We start from the raw sequence: 21,963 nt of genomic DNA, 5'->3' as shown, positions 1-21,963 counted from the left end.
CCGTCATTATACCTGTTTGATCTCTCCAATCAGCTCTCTATACCAGGAGTCTTGGAGTATCTTTTGATGACTAGCTAGCTGAATTAAGTGCCCCTGCACTACCAACTTAAATGTATCCCAGAGGAGAATGGTAGAAATATTATCCCAATCATTGTAGGAAAAATACTCAAATTATCTGCTCCAGATGCTTTACCCCCTCTTTATCACCCAATGAAGATTCATTTACCTGCCATAACTTTATCCAAAGTTGGTTGGGCCTAGTTTCCCAAATCACCCATATAAGGTGTCACAGGTAGGGAACATCCTAGTGGTTGTTCCCAGGTTCACTCCACTGTGGCAACAATTCCCTGTAGCAGAGCGAGCGTTATCCAGGGAGGTGCTGTCCTGAAGAGGGAACTCTGTCTACACTGTACCCTGCCCCACTCTACTAGCAGGCCCTCCCCCTTTTCCTTCCCAGCTGCTATCATCTTAACTCAACAAAAGACCATGCTCTCAACTTCCCAGCTTAATTCAAAAGTACAAACTTCCCTCTTTCCACTCAGAAGGGTAAACCCAAATTTCTCTTTCAAACTGCCCTGGTTCCTTCTAAGCATTTAAACAAATATAGTCAAATATTCCTCAGGGGAGGTTCCAATACTGGAGGATTAATCTTAGATCTCTCTATATTCTTTAGTCTGAACAACAAAGCACATACACAATAAGCAGCACTAAACATTTTTTAGAAAATTGATACAACAGAGTGCAAGCCAGTGGTGCAGCCAGTCAATTTTGGGTGGACGCAAAATTTTCTCTCTGCCCTCAACCTTTCCCCAGCATCTTCCAACTCAAAATAGAAATATAAATAGGCTGATAGGTGTTCCATACATAGAACAAAAAGTAAAGAAAAGAGAGGCATCCCTGTCAGGTACCCTGTTCAATTTGAAAAGTACCTGATACCCACTCATTAGTTTGTATCCTCGCTCTTGGATGACTGTAAAAGCTCTATATCGTAGAAGGAATATCTCCCCCAAAACCATGGTTCTGTAGAATCCTCCACATATAGATATTATAGGATCCACTCTATACTATCAAATGCTATTTCTATGTCTAAACTGACCAGTGCTGTAACCTAGTTTGTTTAATTTGGTGTCCTGAATAGCAGCTAAAACACTTTGAATACTGGGTACCCCAATTCTACCCTGAATAAAGCCTACCTGCTCTGGGCCTATCAAAGTCAGGTGCACCTCCTTAATCCTATTCACTAGCAATTTGGCACATTTAGTAAGGATATCAGCCTGTAAACTGTAATTGCTCATGGTCCCTCCTTGGTTTGAGCTATTTGATTATTAAAGCAACATTCAATCTGTAAGGAAATCCTCCCTGAGAATGAGCCTCTTCAAACACTGCCAGCAAGGTGGGGATCACTTGATGACCTAACAGCTTATAATATTCATATTGCACAGCCTTTAATGGAAAAAAAATAGAAAATCGGAGTTTTTATGGCTGCAGTAAAAATGGCCTTAGTGTGTGGGAAGGGCTGCATAAGGGCGTGCTACAGCCAATTTTTACCACAGCTTTGTAAAAGGATCCCACGATTAGTTACATTGCTGAAAACTTAGTTAAGGGAAACAAACTACAGGTAAACTTTTGCCAGAAAAACCAAACTTAAAAATGAAGATCGATTCATCAAAAAAAAAAAAAATTCTAATGTGCATGGTAAACATAAAACGCAGACAACATAACGATCTACATCCCATTTAAACATGATTTAAAGGAAATTTCCAATGAGATCAACCAAAGCCTCCAAACCATGCATTCATGGGCAGATGCACTTCGGCTGAAACTTAATGCAGAAAAAACTCAATGCCTAGTACTCACTTCTCAACATAACAAGAATGAATTCACCGCCATCAACACACCAAATCTGAACCTTCCAATCTCAGAAACCCTGAAAATTCTTGGAGTCACCATCGACCGATACCTAACACTCGACAGCCACGCGAAAAACACAACCAAGAAGATGTTCCACTCAATGTGGAAACTAAAAAGAGTAAGACCTTTTTTCCCAAGGAATGTTTTCCGTAACGTGGTACAATCATTGGTACTCAGTCACCTAGATTACTGTAACGCACTCTATGCTGGCTGCAAAGAACAAATAATAAAGAAACTTCAGACAGCCCAGAACACGGCAGCGAGATTCATATTCAGTAAAACAAAATATGAAAGTGCTAAACCCTTACGAGAAAAGCTACACTGGCTCCCAATTAAAGAACGCATCACGTTCAAAATATGCTCCTTAGTCCACAAAATCATTCACGGAGATGCACCAGCCTACATGTCAGACCTGATAGACTTACCACCCAGGAATGCCAAAAGATCATCCCGCACGTTCCTCAATCTACACTACCCAAACTGCAAAGGTCTAAAATACAAACTAATGTACGCGTCAAACTTTACCTACTTGAGCACACAGCTATGGAACGCATTGCCGCGCAACGTAAAAGCAATTTACGAACTAATGAACTTCCGTAAACTGCTGAAGACCCATCTCTTTAACAAGGCATACCACAAAGATCAACCAATATAACACACACAATTCCTCCACATATATTCAAAACTGTCTATAATATCTGCTTGTCATGCTATTATCTTGTTTTATTATAATCATATTGCTTGTTATACTACTATCTTGCTTTTCATTATCATATTGCCCAAGATTCCTCTGTAACACTAAATGTCTATTTCCTAATGTCTTCCATTTTTCAAGATGTATTGTAAGCCACATTGAGCCTGCAAAATGGTGGGAAAATGTGGGATACAAATGCAATAAAATAAAATAAATAAATAAATAAAATAAAGAGAAAGTGAGGGGAGCTGCACATGTGAGAACTGTACTACATATGCAGGAAAAGGTTTATTGCCTTTCCAAAGGGTTGAAGAAGTTTCTAGTCTCTTCAGCACTTTACTCATCTGTATGACAAGTGAGTCTACTTGTCATCAGAAAGAATACACTACTTTAAGGCACTGTAAATACAAAATTAGAATGGCCATTAAAAGCTCAATCTTAATGTATGAAAAGTTAGAAAGACACCTGTTAGACTGAATAGACTAGGGATCTTAATGAGGACAAAGTCTTTCCTAGAAATAGTTTTAGGCATGGGATCTAAAGACTTTAAACTTATGAGAAACAAATATCTAAAACAGAGATAACTTTCAAAACAAAATAAAATCCTAGCCATAGAAACGCTGATCCCTAAAACCGAAAAAAGCCTGTAATTACTCCATAAAAACCAACATTAAGTTCTCACAAGCAAACCATCTGAAGAACAAATTTCAAATGCTTTTTACAGCACATAATCGTGGATCAATTTAGCTTTTCTTTACTTTCAGGTAGTCAAATCCACTAAAGATTCTCTGCCACAGCATATCTATACTTTTTTAAACTAATTATTAATAATTTTATATAATGATCACAGAAAGAAACAATATAAAGACAGAGACATCAACCTAACAATTCATCGCAAACTGCATCTTACCTTTTTTAATTACCAATCCTAAGAGAAGTGCCTTCAATAAATAGAGAGTTATCACATAAAACAATGCTACACATATTACCAATAAAAGTATTAACTAATTACTAATAGTATGAAGTTTAATTATTAAAACATACCATGAGAGAATGGTACAGTAGGTTTTGATTCCACTGGCAGTACTGCTGGAATAGTCACTGAAACAGAAAGCAAAGTTGCTGACCTCTAACAGAAGTTCTAAGAGGACAAGCAGGATACCAGTCCTCAAGAGGGAGACATCATCTGACAGTCAAAGGCTAAAGAATTATAAAGAAAGCTTAGAACTTTACAGAGAAGTCGTACTGCATACATGCATATTCCCCTTACCAGTTCTGACACACTTTACCACTTAAATTCTGTTCATAACTATGATAAGGAGAAGACAATTCCTTGGATAAGCAAGAGGGTTTTGTGACAACTGCTATTCTGCTGCCCTCAAAAAAAATGTGTTATGAGTAAGCGACATTGTTTTTCTTGGACAACAAGCAGGATAGCACTCATCATAGATGAGAATCCCATGCAATAGTTACTCTTTAAATATAAATGGGAGAAAACAGAAAATCTCATTGCCAAGAGGCAATAACATGTTTTTAGAAGCAGAACATTTTACATGGTTGTTTTTTGTTAAAAAAGGCAATCTGGAAAAATTAAAAATGGATCATAGAGGGAATGGAGTTGATCTCCAATCCTCAAAGAGACTTTGCTGGGCAGATTGACCCTCACCTACTGTCCTAATGAATGTGTAGACAGAAGTTCATGTTATAGCTTTACAAATCTCTTTCATGCAGCCCAACCTCAGGTGTGCTCCCAAAACCACCATGGCTCTGACACTACGAGGGCAATTCTATAAAAATAGGCGTTAACACTTACACACATAAATGTTTAGACTACTAGCATATACATCCATATATGTCAAACAGGCACCTAAGCACTATTCTGTAAATATGCACATATCCTGCCTAGTGTGTATTTGCCTGGTGGACATACATGGGGCAGAGTCTGGGCAGGGCTCACACTTGTGCACATAACTTATAGAATACCATAAACTGTGCACATATCACTACCATTTAAGTAGGAGTATTTACACCAACTCTATATATGGAGTTACATGCTCATGCCCAACTTCTAGATGCATCTATACCTGGCTAGGCTAGTATTCTATAAAGGAAAGAAGGTACCTCATTTCCTTTATAGAATGGTCTCCTATCAGGGGCCCTCTAAGCACCATATTACAGAATTGCCTTTTATGAGCTTAGACATACCCTTCCAAAGTCAAGTATGCCTATGCATAGTACAAAGAGATGCAATCTGCTATCCAATTAGACTGTGTGTGCTTAAAAGATTCAAAAAGTTGAATGGACTTTTTAAGAGTTGCAACTCACTTCACGAGCAAGGCTATGGCTCTACCAGTCCTCGGGATACACCCGGCCAGTCAGGTTTTCAGGATATCCACAATAAATATGCATGATACAGATTTGCATAGAATGGAGGCAATGCATACAAAATTCTCATGCAGATTAATTACAGGTATCCTAGAAACCTGACAGGCTGGGTATGTCCTGAAGACTGAATTGAGAACTACTGCTCTACTGTAATCCAAATTGAGAAAGGTATGTTCATTTTTGTACACATATGGCCTGGGAAAAAAATGTGTTGAAGATTAATTGACTAGATATGGTGGAAATCCAATACTACCTTAGGAATGAATTTGTGTTCCTATGAAAAAAAATTGAGTAGGGTAGATAAGTCATTAAAACCTGGAGCTCACTGACGCTGCATGCTGAAATGACTGCCATGAAAATTAAACTTCCAGGTCAAGCAGTTCAGCTCAACTATACATAATAGCTCAAAGGAAGCCTTCATCAGCTGTGCTAATACCAAAGTAAGATCTTGCAAGCGGTTACTTTTGGGAGTGAGGGCATTATGAGAGTGAGATTACAGTTGGGGGGGGGGGGGGGGGTAGTTTTGTGGGTAAGTACATTATGGGAGGATGGGGGGAACAGACACAAATTGTTAATACCATGAAACCCAATACTCTCAGAATGTTCTATGTTGACATTTGCTAACATTTTATTTCTTCCACAATAGATACTAAAAGGATAAGCTTTTCTTATGAAAGAAAGACTTTCACTAGAGCCATGAACAACAGAATTACAACTAATTTGAACTGCGATGAGGGCTCAAATGTGACTTCAAATAATTTACTACAAAACTTAGTGAAAACACTGGGTGGTTATATTCATCGATTCAATGGAACCCTTCAGACACCATAGTTGATGCATTTGATACAAAAACACTAGCTGCACTGCTAATACTGATGGACATTTACCGAATACATGTGGTGCTGATGCTAAGCCAAAAGTAACACATGATAGTGGGGATGGAGCTTTGAAATTACAAACCCAAGATACTTCTTTAGATGTGCATGTAGCTCTATATGGGTATAGATAATAAGTGTATAGTCAGTATCCATTTTGTACAAAGGAGATTAAAGTGTCCAGGAAAACTATCAAACTCTTTCTTCCTTAGAAATTTGTTCAAGGCACTTAAATTTAGTTACCTTGTTTTCTTTGGGATCAGGAAATACTTGGAATTAATTTCTCATTCTTTTTCTTCTGGTGGAATGGGTTTGATCGGATTAGTTTCCAAAAAGAAAGGAGCATGCCCTTAAAAGTACATCCTGATGCTAAAAGTCCAACTATGAACCTCTCTACTGGCAATCTGGTGGTGTTTACAATATTGAAATTAATAAGGATTGAGGGCCAAATATCAAAAATAAATATAAAACACCCCTCTAAAGTAAATAAGGTCAAAGCAGTATCAACCAAAAATCAGAGGAAAAAGCCTCAGAATAATAATGGAGCACTCAATTGCGCTTCCCAAGTTCAGTCATCAGCAGAAAAAGCTTCTGTTAAAGGTCAGTGATACAAAATGTAATTTAAACAAAATCAGAAGTGAATAAAAAGGGGCTTATTTTCAAAGCAGACTTACTATGGAACTTTGCAAGTCTAAGGGGGCCCTTTTACAAAGGGAGGGCTAACACGTGGGTAGCAAGTGCCAAATCAGCACTATTTTCTACTGTGGGGAGCATTCCCAGCGGTAATCAGCAGAGTGGCATGCTGCATGGTTACAGCACGGGTAGCATGTGAGCCCTTACTGCTAGGTCAATTTTATTTATTAGGATTTATTTACCGCCTTTTTGAAAAAATTCACTCAAGGCGGTGTACAGTAAGAATATATCAAACATGACTAATAGGCAATTATAGCAGTAAAAATATTCAAGTAACAATACAAAATATGGCATGGTATACTACTTTAATTCTAATGTTGTATTACCAGGTGGTGGTCAAAATATTCTGCTTCAAACAACTGCAGCTGGTTGTAAATCACACTTATTTATTCTTACTTTTATTAAGAGGACCTCAAATCTTCCCAGCTTGGCTGTTCTATTCAGAACTCATTTGCATGATATTTTCTTACATGCGCTCAAGCTGTTTTCTGAAAGTATTTATTATCACTGGTCCTGTATTTACTATCAAAATCTTTCAGAGGTCAGGTTTCTTACGTCACTGAAAAAAACTCGCAATTGGAGAAAAAACAGTGACTCCTGCCCTCTGAAAAACAGCTTCCCCTTGTACCAAGCAGAATATTTTCTGCAACTGATTCTGTCATTCGTTTACATTTGAATAGGGTTAAATGCAGTGCTCAATTTTCACATTATCCAACCCAGCTTTTCTCTTGGCATTTCGTTTGTGGATCTCTATCCACCCCAAACAAAAACAGTCTGTACTTAGCTTCAGGTCAGGGTTGACTGTGAGCTGCCAGCTACAAGCTGCATGTATCACTGTTTATTTCCTCTTTCCCATTATGATGTTCTCTAATTCCTTCTGTCCCTTCAAGAGATGACTTTCAATAGATCGCAGCGAGGTAGCTGCTCTGCTACGTACGAAACCCTGACCCAGAATCAGGTCGTCTACGAATGATTTAGCACCGGGTGCGCTATACTACTTGCAATGACAACACAATACGTAATAGAACATTATAATTGGTAGTGAAGGGTAAGGCAAAGTTGTAACATATAGATAAGTAAGAAAGTAGGAAGAATTTGAAAGTAAGGTGACTGATTTGAAGAAAGTTGCACATGAGGTCAGAGAGATAGTTAAATATTATCTCAGTTAGGCTAGGAGTGGATAAACATGTCCCGCTGCAGTATGTGCAGCCCGAGTCAATCCTTGTGTGTGTGAGTGAGAGTAACAAGTTAGTTACGTCTTCCATTAAAGGCTTGGTTGAAGAGCCAAGCTTTCACCTGCTTTCTGAAGTACAGATAGTCTTGTGTTAAGCGGAGCCTTTCAGGCAATGCATTCCAGAGTGTGGGGGCTACTCCGGAGAAGGCTCGCTTGCGGGTACCACAACGTGTAATGTCTTTTGGAGAGGGTGTAGTTAGTGAAAGTCCTTGGGAGGACCTTAGTGTTGTTGGCGGTGTGTGGAGGATCATCCTATTCTTCAGATACTCTGGGCCATTTCCTTTCAGGGCCTTGAAGATCAGACATAGAGTTTTAAATTTAGCCCTGTATTGTACTGGTAGCCAATGAAGTTTTTGCAAAAATGGTGTGATGTGGTCACGTCGCTTTCAACCTTCTATGAGTCTTGCTGCTGCATTCTGAATCAACTGGAGCTGGTGCAGGCCCTTTGTAGACCATTGTATAGTGCATTGCAGTAATCCAGTCTTGATGTTACCATGGCATGCACAACTGGATAAGATTTACCTTCTCGATGTAAGGAGAGAGGCAGCGTAGCTGTCACAAATAGAAGCAGAAGCTCTTGAAGGTTGCTTGGATTTGGGGAATCAGTGTTGAATCTAACTGTATTCCAAGGTTCCTGACTTGTGATTTGAGGGGGAGTTCATACTTCCCAAAAGGGATTTTGATGTCAGGTATGTATCCACTTGTGTTAGGGACACAGAGAAGCTCGGTTTTACTTGGGTTCAGGCAAAGTTTGTTGTGTTTAGCCCATTTCTGAATTTATGTTAGACAAGTAATCAGTTTATTCAGGCTGTAGGTAAGTCAGGTTCAATGGGTATGAGTAGCTGCACATCATCCGCATAGATGTAGAACTGAGTGTCTATTGACCGAATCAGCTCAGCTAGTGGTTTGAGGTAGATATTGAACAGAATAGGTGACAGTATCAATCCTTGTGCTACCCCGCAGGTCAGTGTTCATGGTGGTGATGAGTTGTTGGCAAACATTATGGATTGTTGCCTGTCTGATAGTTAGAATTTGAACCAGGCAAGTACTGTACCATTGATACCTGTTTCTGTCAGTCGTGCTAGCATGTTACGTTCCTCACCTGGTTTCAGGCCTGCGCGGCCGATTTGCCGGCGAGGTGCAGTCCGGCTGAGATAGCCGACTATTTTGGATGTGGTTTCTCCAGGATGGGTCTGTTTCTGTTTCCTGTTTCTGGCAGCCGTCATCTTGGTTGGATCAAGGACAGCAGCCATCTTGGCTAGCTCAGGAGGGGGCAGCCATCTTGTAACGAGGTCAGGAAGGAAGTCCATATTTGGACGTAGGCACCTCTGCTGATGGGGGCAGCCATCTTGAATCAGCTGCACATGCTTGAGCCTAATTCCTCCACTACTTAAGGCCCTGCCTTCAGTCCTTCATTGCTTCGGCCTCAATTGTGTCTGAGGTCCACGCCGGTGCTCCTTGCTTTCAGTTCCAGTGTTCCAGACCTCGGCTTGTTTCCCGGACCTCGCTTGTTTTGCTGCCTGCCTTGACTTTGGACTGTTTTTGACTACTCTTTCCCTTAAGATTTACCTGGCTTTTGGACTGTGTCTGTTTGCCTGCCTGTCTGGTCAGTGGTCGTGCAACCCCGCCTGTTCCAGAAGTCCTGGTGGCTGCCCGAACCTGGGGGCTCAACTCCCAGGGAACGGCGGTCGCTCCCCAGATGAAGCTAGGAGTTGTCTGGCTGCCTGACCGAGTGCGGTGGCACTCCATCCTAGCCGTGCTCAGTTGGGGCACAAGGGCTCACATTTCTCCAGTCATAACATAGCAAGATATCATGATCCACAGTGTCAAAAGCTGCTGAGAAATCTAGCAGTACTAACATCGAGGTGAATCCCTTGTCTCGGTTTCTGTGAAGATCATCTAGCAGGGATACAAGGACCGTTTCTGTTCCATAACCAGACGTCTGAATCCAAACTGACAAGGATCTAGCCAGTTACTCTTTTCTAGCCATTCATTAAGTTGAACACAAACTGCTTGTTCCATGAGTTTCCCTAGAAATGGGATGTTGGATACTGGCCTGTAACTTTCAAGTTTGTCCTGGTCAAGGTTGTTTTTCTTCAGCAGAGGGCAAACCACTGCCCTATTTAATGCTGTTGGTAGTTGCCCATTAGAAAGAGAGGTGTTCACAATTTTTGTAGCACCTTCTATACGGCCCACGCTTGCCTACTGCACTATCTTTGATGGGCAGTGATTGAGGGAGCAGGTAGTTGGTTGAAGGTCTCTTAGGAGTTTGTCAAGGTTCTCCTCTGTCATTAGGTTAAAAGTGTTCCATCTGTCTACTACTACTACTACTATTTAGCATTTCTACAGCGCTACAAGGCATACGCAGCACTGCACAAACATAGAAGAAAGACAGTCCCTGCTCAAAGAGCTTACAATCTAATAGACAAAAAATAAATAAAGTAAGCAAATCAAATCAATTAATGTGAACGGGAAGGAAGAGAGGAGGGTAGGTGGAGGCGAGTGGTTACGAGTCAAAAGCAATGTTAAAGAGGTGGGCCTTCAGTCTAGATTTAAAGGTGGCCAAGGATGGGGCAAGACGTAGGGGCTCAGGAAGTTTATTCCAGGCGTAGGGTGCAGCGAGACAGAAGGCGCGAAGTCTGGAGTTGGCAGTAGTGGAGAAGGGAACAGATAAGAAGGATTTATCCATGGAGCGGAGTGCACGGGAAGGGGTGTAGGGAAGGACGAGTGTGGAGAGATACTGGGGAGCAGCAGAGTGAGTACATTTATAGGTTAGTAGAAGAAGTTTGAACAGGATGCAAAAACGGATAGGGAGCCAGTGAAGGGTCTTGAGGAGAGGGGTAGTATGAGTAAAGCGACCCTGGCAGAAGATGAGACGGGCAGCAGAGTTTTGAACTGACTGGAGAGGGGAGAGGGGAGAGGTGACTAAGTGGGAGGCCAGCAAGAAGCAGATTGCAGTAGTCTAAACGAGAGGTGACAAGGGTGTGGATGAGGGTTTTGGTAGAGTGCTCGGAAAGAAAGGGGCGGATTTTACGGATGTTGTAAAGAAAGAAACGACAGGTCTTGGCAATCTGCTGGATATGAGCAGAGAAGGAGAGAGAAGAGTCAAAGATGACCCCAAGGTTTCGAGCTGAGGAGACAGGGAGAATGAGAGAGCCATCAACAGAAATAGAAAACGGGGGGAGCGGGGAGGTGAGTTTGGGGGGGAAAATGAGAAGCTCGGTTTTGGTCATATTTAATTTCAGGTGGCGTTGAGACATCCAGACAGCAATGTCAGACAAGCACGCTGAAACTTTGGTTTGGATGCAAGGTGAGATATCAGGGATAGAAAGGTAGATTTGGGAGTCATCAGCATAGAGATGGTAGGAAAAGCCATGGGATGAGATTAATGAACCAAGGGAAGAAGTGTAGATAGAAAAGAGGAGGGGACCAAGAACAGAACCCTGAGGTACGCTGACAGGCAGAGGGATAGAAGTAGAAGAGGATCCACCAGAGTGAACACTAAAGGTGCGGAGGGAGAGGTAAGAAGAGAACCAGGAAAGGACAGAGCCCTGGAATCCAAGTGAGGACAGGGTATCGAGAAGTATGCTGTGATCGACAGTGTCAAAAGCAGCGGAAAGATCAAGAAGAATGAGGATGGAATATTGACCTCTGGATTTAGCCAGTAATAGGTCATTGGAGACTTTAGTAAGCGCAGTTTCGGTTGAGTGGAGAGGGCGAAAACCAGATTGTAGTGGGTCAAGAATAGCATGTGAGGAGAGAAAATCGAGGCAGCGGCGGTGAACAGCACGCTCAAGTAATTTGGAGAGAAAAGGAAGGAGGGAGATGGGTCGGTAATTAGAGGGACAAGTAGGGTCGAGTGAAGGCTTCTTAAGGAGAGGTGTGACCACAGCATGTTTAAAGGCAGCAGGGACAGTCGCAGTGGAAAGTGAGAGGTTGAGAATATGACAGATAAAAGGAATAAGAGCAGGAGAGATGGCATTAAGAAGGTGGGTGGGAATGGGATCAGAGGAACAGGTGGTACATTTTGAGGAAGAAAGGAGAAGTGTAGTTTCCTCAATAGTAACTTCAGGAAAGGAGGAAAGGGAATGAGGGGAAGGAGAGAGAGGGGAATGGACTAGTGGAGGGAGAGGTGGTGAGGTAGAGAAAGCAAGGTTTATCTTTTGAACCTTGTTGTGAAAGAATTCAGCAAGGGTCTGAGGAGATAATGAAGGAGGAGTTGGGGGAGGGGGCACCTTGAGGAGAGAGTTCAATGTGGTGAAGAGAAGTCGAGGATTAGAGCCAAGAGAGTTGGTCAGTTGGATATAATAATCCTGTTTGGCACGTAAAAGAGCAGATTGGAAGGAGGTCAGCATGAACTGTTAGGAGGGGGCGAGTTTGTGCACCCCTGGTTGACTGGTTGGGCACTGAGTGGGATTGCCTGTAAATCCTGGTGGAGACTTTTAATTTTGTTGGCAAAGTATGCAGCAAAATCATTGCAGTTCAGTTTAGACTGGGGAGGATGGTTTTGTTGTGGGGGTTGCAGTAGGCTGTTTACTATACTGAACAGCTGCTTGGTTGAACTGGCAGCCTGTGCAATGCATTGCGAGAAATACTGGGGTTTTGTTTGGTTGCTGTTAAGGCTTGGTGATACTTTGCCATGTGCTTCCTGCAGTTTAGCCTGTCTTCATCCAGGTGAGATTTGCGCCATCTCCTTTCCAGTTTAGTCCTTCGCATTTAAGGATCTGAAGTTCTGGAGAAAACCAAGGTGAGCGTTTCTGAGTGGGGCATAAGACCTTTTTTAGTGGTGCTGTTTTCTCTAAGGTCTTGGTTAAGTGTGTATACCAGATGTCAACTTGTTCTGACACTGTTGTCTTTTCATCTACATGTGGATAGTCCAAGGCCTCTAGGAAATTCTCAATGGCTAGCGGTAAGGGCTCAGGCTGTAAATAGGTGTGTGCTAGTTTTAATTTTGTGCATGTCCATTTCTTGGCCCATTAAAAAATGGCTTTTTTCCCAGTCACGGTAAAAAGTGACATCATACTCAAATCGCTCTCATATAAAACAATTAATAAAAATAAAATCAGTCTATTTCCCTGTTAACACCAATCAGCTGGACTGACTGAAGAACAAAGATCCATCGTTGTTCACAATGCTGCAATAGACTTGCAGCACTGTGAACAATGATGGATCTTTGTTCTTCAGTCAGACTTCCTGCCATTATACTTAATTATCTATATAATGCCAAGTGACCATTTTTTCCTTAGGTTGAGCAGGACACTGGATGGGAATGCAGCACACCACGTTATGCTATCATACTGTTTTGTTTATAGGATGGAACATTATTGATTTTGTTCTTTTGATCCTAGATGGTCCATATTTTGCCCTGAAGCAGCAGTTTTGCAGTGAAACAAGGCCCCTGTCGGCAGTGAGGACCTCAGTTTACTAGCAATATAAAGTATGACATAGCGCACTTGAAGTCCTGCAAGAAGATGTTGATACTTTGTGCAGATAATTCTAGCAGTTTTTTGAGATTTTGGACATTTTGACACTTTGCATTCACTTCTGATTTTGTTTAAATTGCGCATCACTAACCTTTAACGGAGGTTTTTTCCGCCAACAACTGAACTTGGGAATCACAATTGAGTGTTCCATTATAATTCTGAGGCTTTTTCCTCCGTTTTGGGGTGTTTTATATTTATTTTTGGGTTCACAATATTCCAACCCTTAGCTCCATTAGAAAATATATCACCCACTTGCGATGTCTGCTATTCTACTCATCTTGCACAAAATCCCATTGTACAGTACATTTACAGAAACAACTAGATTACAAGGTCAACCACAAAATACATTTGTTATTAAGCACTTAAACACAGTGTGAGGGAGTGTGTGGTCAGACAGGTTGCTGGTTAAATGCCCTGAAGTAGAATAGATTAGGGAGGCCCCGAGTGAAGAAGTTTCCAGGAAGAATCCCCGAGTCAAGAGGTCTCTAAGAGGGTGGCAACTAAGGGTACAATACCTGAGGGGAGTGCCAGGGAAGAGAAGAAGCCAGAGCTAAGTGTTTCCCTGGGGTGGGAAACTGTAAACAGTTAAGTCAGCCTCCAGGAGTTAATGATACATGGACAGAAGACTGCCAAGGTAGTACCCTGTTTCCCCGAAAATAGGACATCCCCCAAAAATAAGACCTAGTAGAGGTCTTGCTGCAATTGGAAAATATAAGGCCTCCCCCAAAAGTAAGACCTAGCAAAGTTTTTCTTTTAAAGCAGGGCTGCCGAGAGCCAGACAAGGCCCCCCCCCCCCCCCCCCCCCCCGAGGTCGCCGGGCCCCCCTCCACCCGCCCTCCGTCGCTCCCGGAAGTTGGAACTAACCTTAAACACCTCCTTTCACCTTTGCACTCGCAGCAGCAGGGCAGACCTCTCCTTCCTTCCGTGCCCCGCCCTCGCAGACGTTACGTCAGGTTAGTTCCAACTTCCGGGAGTGACGGAGGGCGGGTGGAGGGGGGGGCCCGGCGACCTCGGGTGGGGGGGGGGGGTGACCCCGATGTTTCCCCGAAAAATAAGACATCCCCTGAAAATAAGACCTAGCGCGTCTTGGGGAGCAAAAATTAATATAAGACAGTGTCTTATTTTCGGGGAAACACGGTAGTAGTAGAGAACCTTGCAGTATATTCCTAAAGTGTATGAGTTTGGGGTGTGCCCAGAAGAGACCATAGAGAGAGAGAGATTTAAAAGGACTAAGCCTGTGATATTAACAGAGCTTACTACAGACTTTTTGGTGTACATAAAGTACTTTTTACCTGCAACCTACAAGTGTGTGCACCATATTTCTATGAGATCCTGCAGACAGCTGCAAGCCATGCTGCCACACATGAGTAAAGTCAGAAAGCGTGTGCAAGAGCCTTTATTGTATGCCCCTAAGTTGTGGGGGTCTTTTACTAAGGCACACTCACGCTTTTAGCGTGCGCTAAAAATAGGTGCACGTTAAACATTAGAGACGCCCATAGGAATACATTGGTGTCTCTAACGTTTAGTGTGTGCCTATTTTTAGCGCGCGCTAAAAACGTGAGTGTGCCTTCGTAAATTACCTCCTGTGTGTCTTGACAGAGTTAAGGACTTTTGGAAGAACCTAAATACTTACTTGCTCATTAATGCCAATGTTTCTTTAAATGTTTCAAGGATACTGTTTCATTTCACCTGTCTATCTTGATTGTCCGGTGTACATTTGAGACTTCTACAATACTGTCATTCATGTTTATTTATATGTTTTTGCTATATATGTTTATTGTATTTCCTCTTGGACTATAATGAATAGGCAAGTCATAACAAATTAAATAAATAAGGCCACTAAAGCTTTTATATAGAAATTCATCATACCAGAACTAAAGAAGGGAATAGTTGGGTCTTGAAAGTTCATATAAGACAATTGTTTTCCCTGTCAATTAAAATATATCAACTTATGCACTATAAACTTACCACGTGTGGCTGATGCACTTGGTTTTGATTCAATATGCTGTACTGTTGGCACAGTTACTGAAACACAATGAACAATTTTAAAGAAAAATAAGCAATTTAAATGCTTTGGACAAATAAATGCTTTGGACAAACAAGTACACCATTTTTTCCCATAAACCAGTGATCTCAACAGTCATATGTCTCTGCTGACTGAAAAGATTGCTGAGCAGGAAACCAAATCCTTGATATCTATTGCCATATCTCATCACTGCTTTCCCAGCAGTTCAATCTAGAAATGTTGGGTCCTGCTCTCTCTTTCATAGCTGAAATCTCTGCCACTGCTGGCTACAGGAGAAGACACATTTTTAAAATGGGAAAAAGGGGATATTTGAAAGGGAAAACAGAGGGGGGGGGGGGGCCTTGGAGGGGGTGGAATGCGGAATAGAGCATAAGCCTAGGGGGTATGAGAAGAAAGGAGTGAGCCTAGGGAGAAATTAAGTCTACAGTACAGAACGAAACATTGAAGGGGACCTGTGGGGACCTGTGGTAATGGTAAAGCCTTCTGTCTGATCTAACTTCTTGTTTCCATTCAGGCGGGAAGCATCAGACAGAAGGCTGTGAGGTTGGTGTGACCAGCATGCTTGAATCCCTGCTGGCTGCCTGAGACTTGTAACAGGAAAAACAACTTTTAAAAGGTACAAGGAGAGGTTGACAGGCAAAAGGAGATGCCAGATTGCGGGGCGGGGGGGGGGGGGGGGGGGGGGGCGGCTACAAGAGATGTGGAAACTCCCAACTTAAACCTAATGAGAGCCATAATGGATGCAATGTAAGTGCTCATCTTAAAGACAGGCAGGCTGTAGCATTAAATCCTAGGTGCCAGTGTTCAATTTTTAGGTACTATGGCAATTTGGCACCTGTGATTTATTGAGCTATTCTGTAAGCATTTTGTATATAAAGAATATCTGCCAATGTAAGTGGAAGGACAAATATGTGCATAGTTGCGTGTACCTCTGGAACCTTTCTGAAGTAGTAAAGAAAATCAAGCACCATGGTGTATCATTAGTATAGTTTAAATATAACATCTACTTTCTAAAGAGCTGAATAATGACATTAAAATATCCACCTGGTTTATTGTTATTTTTATTGATATCAATGAGCATAAACCCCCATTTACAATGCATGGGCTGTGTCAGCATTGCCGTGCGACTTAATAAACAGGGGAATAGTTAACAGGGTATGTAGGGTTTTTTTATTTTTAAGTTTTGGAAGTTTTAGTAGCACTCTAATATAAACAAGCAATTGTTTTATACTTTCTAGATGCTGACAGTACCCAACTTTCTTTGCCTTTTTGTCAGATGTATATCATAGATCCCAGTTACCTGTTGTGAATCACCTAATTGTTACTAAATGAAGTAAGATTTTAGGCTCCTGGACTTTGGTTGCCACTCCACTAATAAATTATGAGTATCACCCCTAATAAATTGTTATTAAATAATGGGTGTGATCAATTAAATGTGTTTGATTTTCTAGAAGATGGAGAAAACTCTTGAAACATTATACCCTGAATCTCATCCTCTTTCAGACTGCATAGTCCAAAATGTAGTTTCTTTTAAATTAATAGCGCAGCTTTCCATGCTGATAGCTGCTAGTAGTCTTAAAAATCTATTTTACTGTATGTATTGAAATTTATTGCATATGATCAGTAAAATATGATAAATACTAGACATTGTGATATCAGATGCCGTAAACTGTTAACTTTCATTTCATCCTAACACTTCTGAGCAATAATCATTATTGACTCAGAGAAAAATCCATAAGTGTTTAATGAGTTTATCAATTTACCTACCTTTAGAAAACCACATTTCAAGTAAGTGTATGGCCATTTAGTTAAAAGACAACTTATTCATACTTATTATTAGAAAAGTAAAATGAGAATGTTAACACGCCTTTGTATCACTCCATAGTGCGACAGCAACTCGAATACTGGTGCAATTCTGGTCACCTATCTCAAAAAAGATATAGTAGAATTAGAAGAGGCACAGAGAAGGGTGACGAAAATAATAAAGGGGGTGTGATGAATTCACTATGAGGAAAGGCTAAAGCGGCTAGGGATCTTCAGCTTGCTCCCCCCCTCACCGTCCAGTGCCTCTCTTCCTCCTTGCCCTTCCCGATGCCCTGCCCTTGGATGCCAGCACCTGTCTTCCTCCTATATATAGATATGGATGGATATATCTCTATATCTGTATATATATCAGGCATGGATGCAAAGAAGATTGCGCTGAAGGCAAAAACACATTGAAAGAATTTTGTTAAAAGAATCAGTTGGACCACTAGATTCCTCAGGAGTAAAACGGGGTATTCAAGGGACACCAGGCCATAACAGAGAGATTAAATGAATTTTTTGCTTCAGTCTTCACCGAGGAAGATGTGGGAAAGATACCAGTACAAAGAAAAAAAGTGAGAAGTGGACCAAAAACTCCAGGGACTGGGACAACTGAGTCAAACAAAGAAACTTTATTACGGACTTGACACAGATCTGTGTTTCAGCCACAAGCCTGCCTCAGGAGTCTAAAAACATATAAAATAGTATATGAACATAAAAATAATAACAAATGAAAAACACATACAATGTAATATAAAAAAACGATATATTAAAAAAGATGTCGCAATACAACAAAACTAATAAACTATTATAAAATAACCAAATAGACAAAGCATTAAAAACATATCATATAACATGTCAAATGATAAAAAAAATCAGAAACTAAAATCATACAACATAGTCGGAAGGAAGCGGTCGCATTCCTGAATCTAATAAAGGATATGATTTTCATAACTAGAAATGCATAGGTGTTCAAAACAGCACATAGAGAAATATATATAAAAAATATATTAAAAATCTATTGAAATATAGGAGATAAAGAACTCACTTAAGAACATCACAGGTAGACCAGAAAACAGGGTATCACATAACAGGTCAAATGGAAAATGGAATGTCGCTAAATAGAACTTCTGTATCAAAACGGGCATTCATACATCATGCTATTAAAAAAAACAACTATCTATTAGTGGCTCGACAAACCTTAGTAGTATTGGTTTGAGTGTGGAGCCACTATGTGAAGGGGGTCTGGAAGAAAAGGAGACACAATGGCAATAAAGGAGAACGATGGTAATAAGTACCTTGCTAAAGTATATCGTTGGAAAAAAATATAATAATAAATAAATATCGGATCTTTAAAAAGACCTTTTGGACAACAATGGCTATAGTGTATGGCATGTCTTAATGTGTGGAGCACAAGTCAAAGACATGCATTATTCCATTGGAGTTAACAGCGCTAAAAAAAGAAAAGAAAAAAAGAAGAAAAAATGAGGTCAAAGATATACTAATGACGTGGAAGCACAACGTCATAATGCTGTGAATATCAAATAACAGGGGGGCTGGACCATCTAGGCGTGCCGACCCAAAGCAAAACAAAAGTCACGGAAAAGCAAACTAGCCGCAGTGACGTGGTAACAAAGTAAAGAAACCAGCCAAAAGCTTAATACTGGTAATGTCAAGGACAAACATATGGTGGTAGAAAAACCGGGAGTAAAAGGGTGAATCTCTAAAATAAAAAGATGCCAAATTCAAAACAACAATTTAAAACATGGCAGCGAAGGGGAGTTCTAAAACGAGGGGGTGTTAAAAGAAAAGAAATATAGTAACATAGTAGATGACGGCAGAAAAAGACCTGCACGGTCCATCCAGTCTGCCCAACAAGATAACTCATATGTGCTACTTTTTGTGTATACCCTACTTTGATTTGTACCTGTGCTCTTCAGGGCACAGACCGTATAAGTCTGCCCAGCACTATCCCCGCCTCCCAACCACCAGCCCCGCCTCCCAACCGCTGGCTCTGGCACAGACCGTATAAGTCTGCCCAGCTCTATCCTCGCCTCCCAACCACCAGCTCTGGCACAGACCGTACAAGTCTGCCCAGCACTATCCCCGCCTCCCAACCACCAGTGACAACCATACCTTGAAAAAGACCTTTCAACTCAAAGTTGCAGCACGTCGAGTGGCAAAAATCCATGATGTGCAAGTCAAAGGCGAATGCAGTGGCTAAAAACTACAGTGTGCAAGTAAAAGGCGAATGCAACAGCTTTTACTATTATATGGGGGTAAAAGGCGCCAAAAAAAATGGAAATGAGGTCACAGGTATGCTAGTGAAATGTTGACAGAGCACATCGTCACATTCCCAAATATATCAAAGAAATAATAATAATGTATAACAGAGCCCATTGTCACATTCCCGAATGTATCAAAGAAAAAACAAAAAATAATACTGAATGAACGGAGCAGCTAACTATCCAAACTGTAGTGACGTCACGGATACATGAGCTTAAATATATATTAATCATGCTAATGATAAACGTATCAAGATGGAAAACAAATACCAATAAAAAAGCTCAATGCAACCATATGACGAGTCATTTTTAATAAAATAAACCCAATAGAGGGAGAAAGTAAACACACTGAAAAAGCAAACTGAGGAGTCAAACAGAAATGCTACCATGCAAATAGACACACAAAACTATCAGTCACGAAACATATTAGGAGAATATACAAATCCTGCATGCATGAAGAAAAGGGAAGCTCTGTGCTCAAGAAAATACACCATTTTGCAAATGGAAAAACAGAAAAATCAAAAGTATATGTAACACAACATAATAACAGAGTATTCAAGTAAGATGCATGGTATACAAGTACTAAAACATGGTAACCGAGTATACAAACCCCAAATGGAATGATGGGATGTTCTGTTGTATATTTATCAAAATCCAATACATATCAAAAATATATATAATAGAACAGAATGTAGAGAAACACAGTATATGTAAAACTATAAAAAATATATATAATATGTATAACGTAAAACTATTAAAGATAATATGTGTCAACATTTGTCATAAAAAAAACACTGACGTCTATATCACTATTGAGACATGCTGGTACTAATGTTTGTAACTCAAAAATTAGACTTTGTTTCTTCCCTTAACAGAAGATTATCAATATTGTCCCTTCTCTTATTGGTCTTGAAAATGTTAAGAACCAAAAATGAAAGATCAGAGATAGTATGATTTGCTGCTTTCCAATGACCCACCAAGGGTGCGCTTTCGACATTTCTGTTAATGCAACTTCTGTGCTCTATAATTCTTGTCTTGACTGCTCTGGTAGTCTTACTTATGTACAACATTGGGCATGGACACTGAATAAGATAGATGACGCATGAGGTGTTGCAATCCGAAGTGTGATGTAAGTAATACTTACTGGATGTGACTGGATGTTCTTATCCCTTAAGTAATCAAAAGCTTTGTATCCTTGAAACACTCCAAGCCATCTAAGATGTGCCAGTGACGCCTGATGGTCTTTTGTATATCTTTGGCCAGAAAAGAAATCTGTTGCTTAAAATGTCAGCTTGAATATTGACGTCTTCAAAATCAGAACAAATTCGACACAACCGGAGAAACCGGCTGAGGGGTAAATTTTTCTTAAGGGAAGGATTATGAAAGCTAGTGTAATGAGGGAATGCATTCCTGTCTGTAGGTTTGCGATAGATGGTAGTCCTGAAGAAATATTGGTCCTTTGAAATGTTGAGGTCGAGAAAATGAATGGTATCCTTACTGTATTCCATTTTGAATTTAAAATTTTGGTCTCTGGTATTGAGTCAACTATGGAAGGTATGGAGAGAATCAATGTCACCTTCCCAGAGAATAAAAATGTCATCTATGTATCTCTTATAAATCTTTATGTTTTCTGCGAAGACACTGGATTCCAAATGTTCCTGTTCAAAATTCCCAACATAAAGAATGGCAACATCGGGGGCCATGACTGACCCCATGGCCGTGCCTTGAATCTGCTAATAAAATGTGTTTTGGAACAGGAAATAATTCTTTGTAAGTGCTAGGGTTGCGCAGGTCAGTATGAGATGATTTGGAATTCTCCTGTGGGTAGTTCTTTTCCTTAGAGTGCTTTATATAAGACTCAGAGCTTCAAACTGAGAGACTCTATATCAAGCACGACCATAAATGTATCAAGCAGCTGGCCATCATAATCTTGTAACATGTTTATCATATCAGTCTTGTCACGTAGAAATGATGGGATCAGTGGGAAGAAGGGTGTAAGGAAAAAAAAATCAACAAAAATAGAAAGGGGTTCCAGAATGGAACCATTTCCAGAAACAATTGGTCTGCTGGGTGGATTGTCCAAAGTCTTATGTATTTTTGGTAACACATATATGGTGGGAATGACTGGATGTTTCACTTGTTCAATCCTTGTAGTGTTGTAGTATCGCAGGCATTTCTTTTTCCCTAGGTGAGTTACGTCCCTCTCCACGCATGAGTGGAAGGACCCAAGTCGATGGTTTCTTAACTACTGAAGTATCTGTATAAGTGATGGAGTATTCGAGAAAGAATGGATGATTTGTAGTTTCCAGTTAAATTTGAACAAGTCAATACTGGTTTGGAAAGCATTATACTTTACTGTTGGTACAAACAACAGACCTTTACGTAAGATATTTATTTCTGGTTCTGTAAGAGTTGAATTTGACAAATTGAAAATTGGAATGGTCATCTCCATTGGTTGTTGTAATTGTACCTCTCTTTGCTGTAATGGGGGCATGCAGTCCCCTGTATGTGCCTCTGCTGCTGCCCCTTCCTCTCTGGGGGAATCCCTCTCTGGGTAGATAATCCCTCTCTCTG

General features: G+C 40.7%; 1 protein-coding gene across 1 annotated transcript in view; it reads right to left on the bottom strand.

Annotated features, from left to right (window-relative positions):
- The window catches only part of DZIP1 (DAZ interacting zinc finger protein 1), a 327,827-nt gene that overhangs the window by 130,219 nt on the left and 175,645 nt on the right, over positions 1–21,963 (bottom strand). The window contains 2 exon segments of the mRNA XM_030201373.1: positions 3,650–3,706; positions 15,244–15,300. Of these exon segments, the coding sequence (XP_030057233.1) occupies positions 3,650–3,706; positions 15,244–15,300 (114 nt within the window).

Source organism: Microcaecilia unicolor, chromosome 4 (assembly GCF_901765095.1).
Source record: "Microcaecilia unicolor chromosome 4, aMicUni1.1, whole genome shotgun sequence".
NCBI classification, from domain to species: Eukaryota; Metazoa; Chordata; class Amphibia; order Gymnophiona; family Siphonopidae; genus Microcaecilia; species Microcaecilia unicolor.
This window is presented reverse-complemented; position numbering and strand designations above follow the sequence as displayed.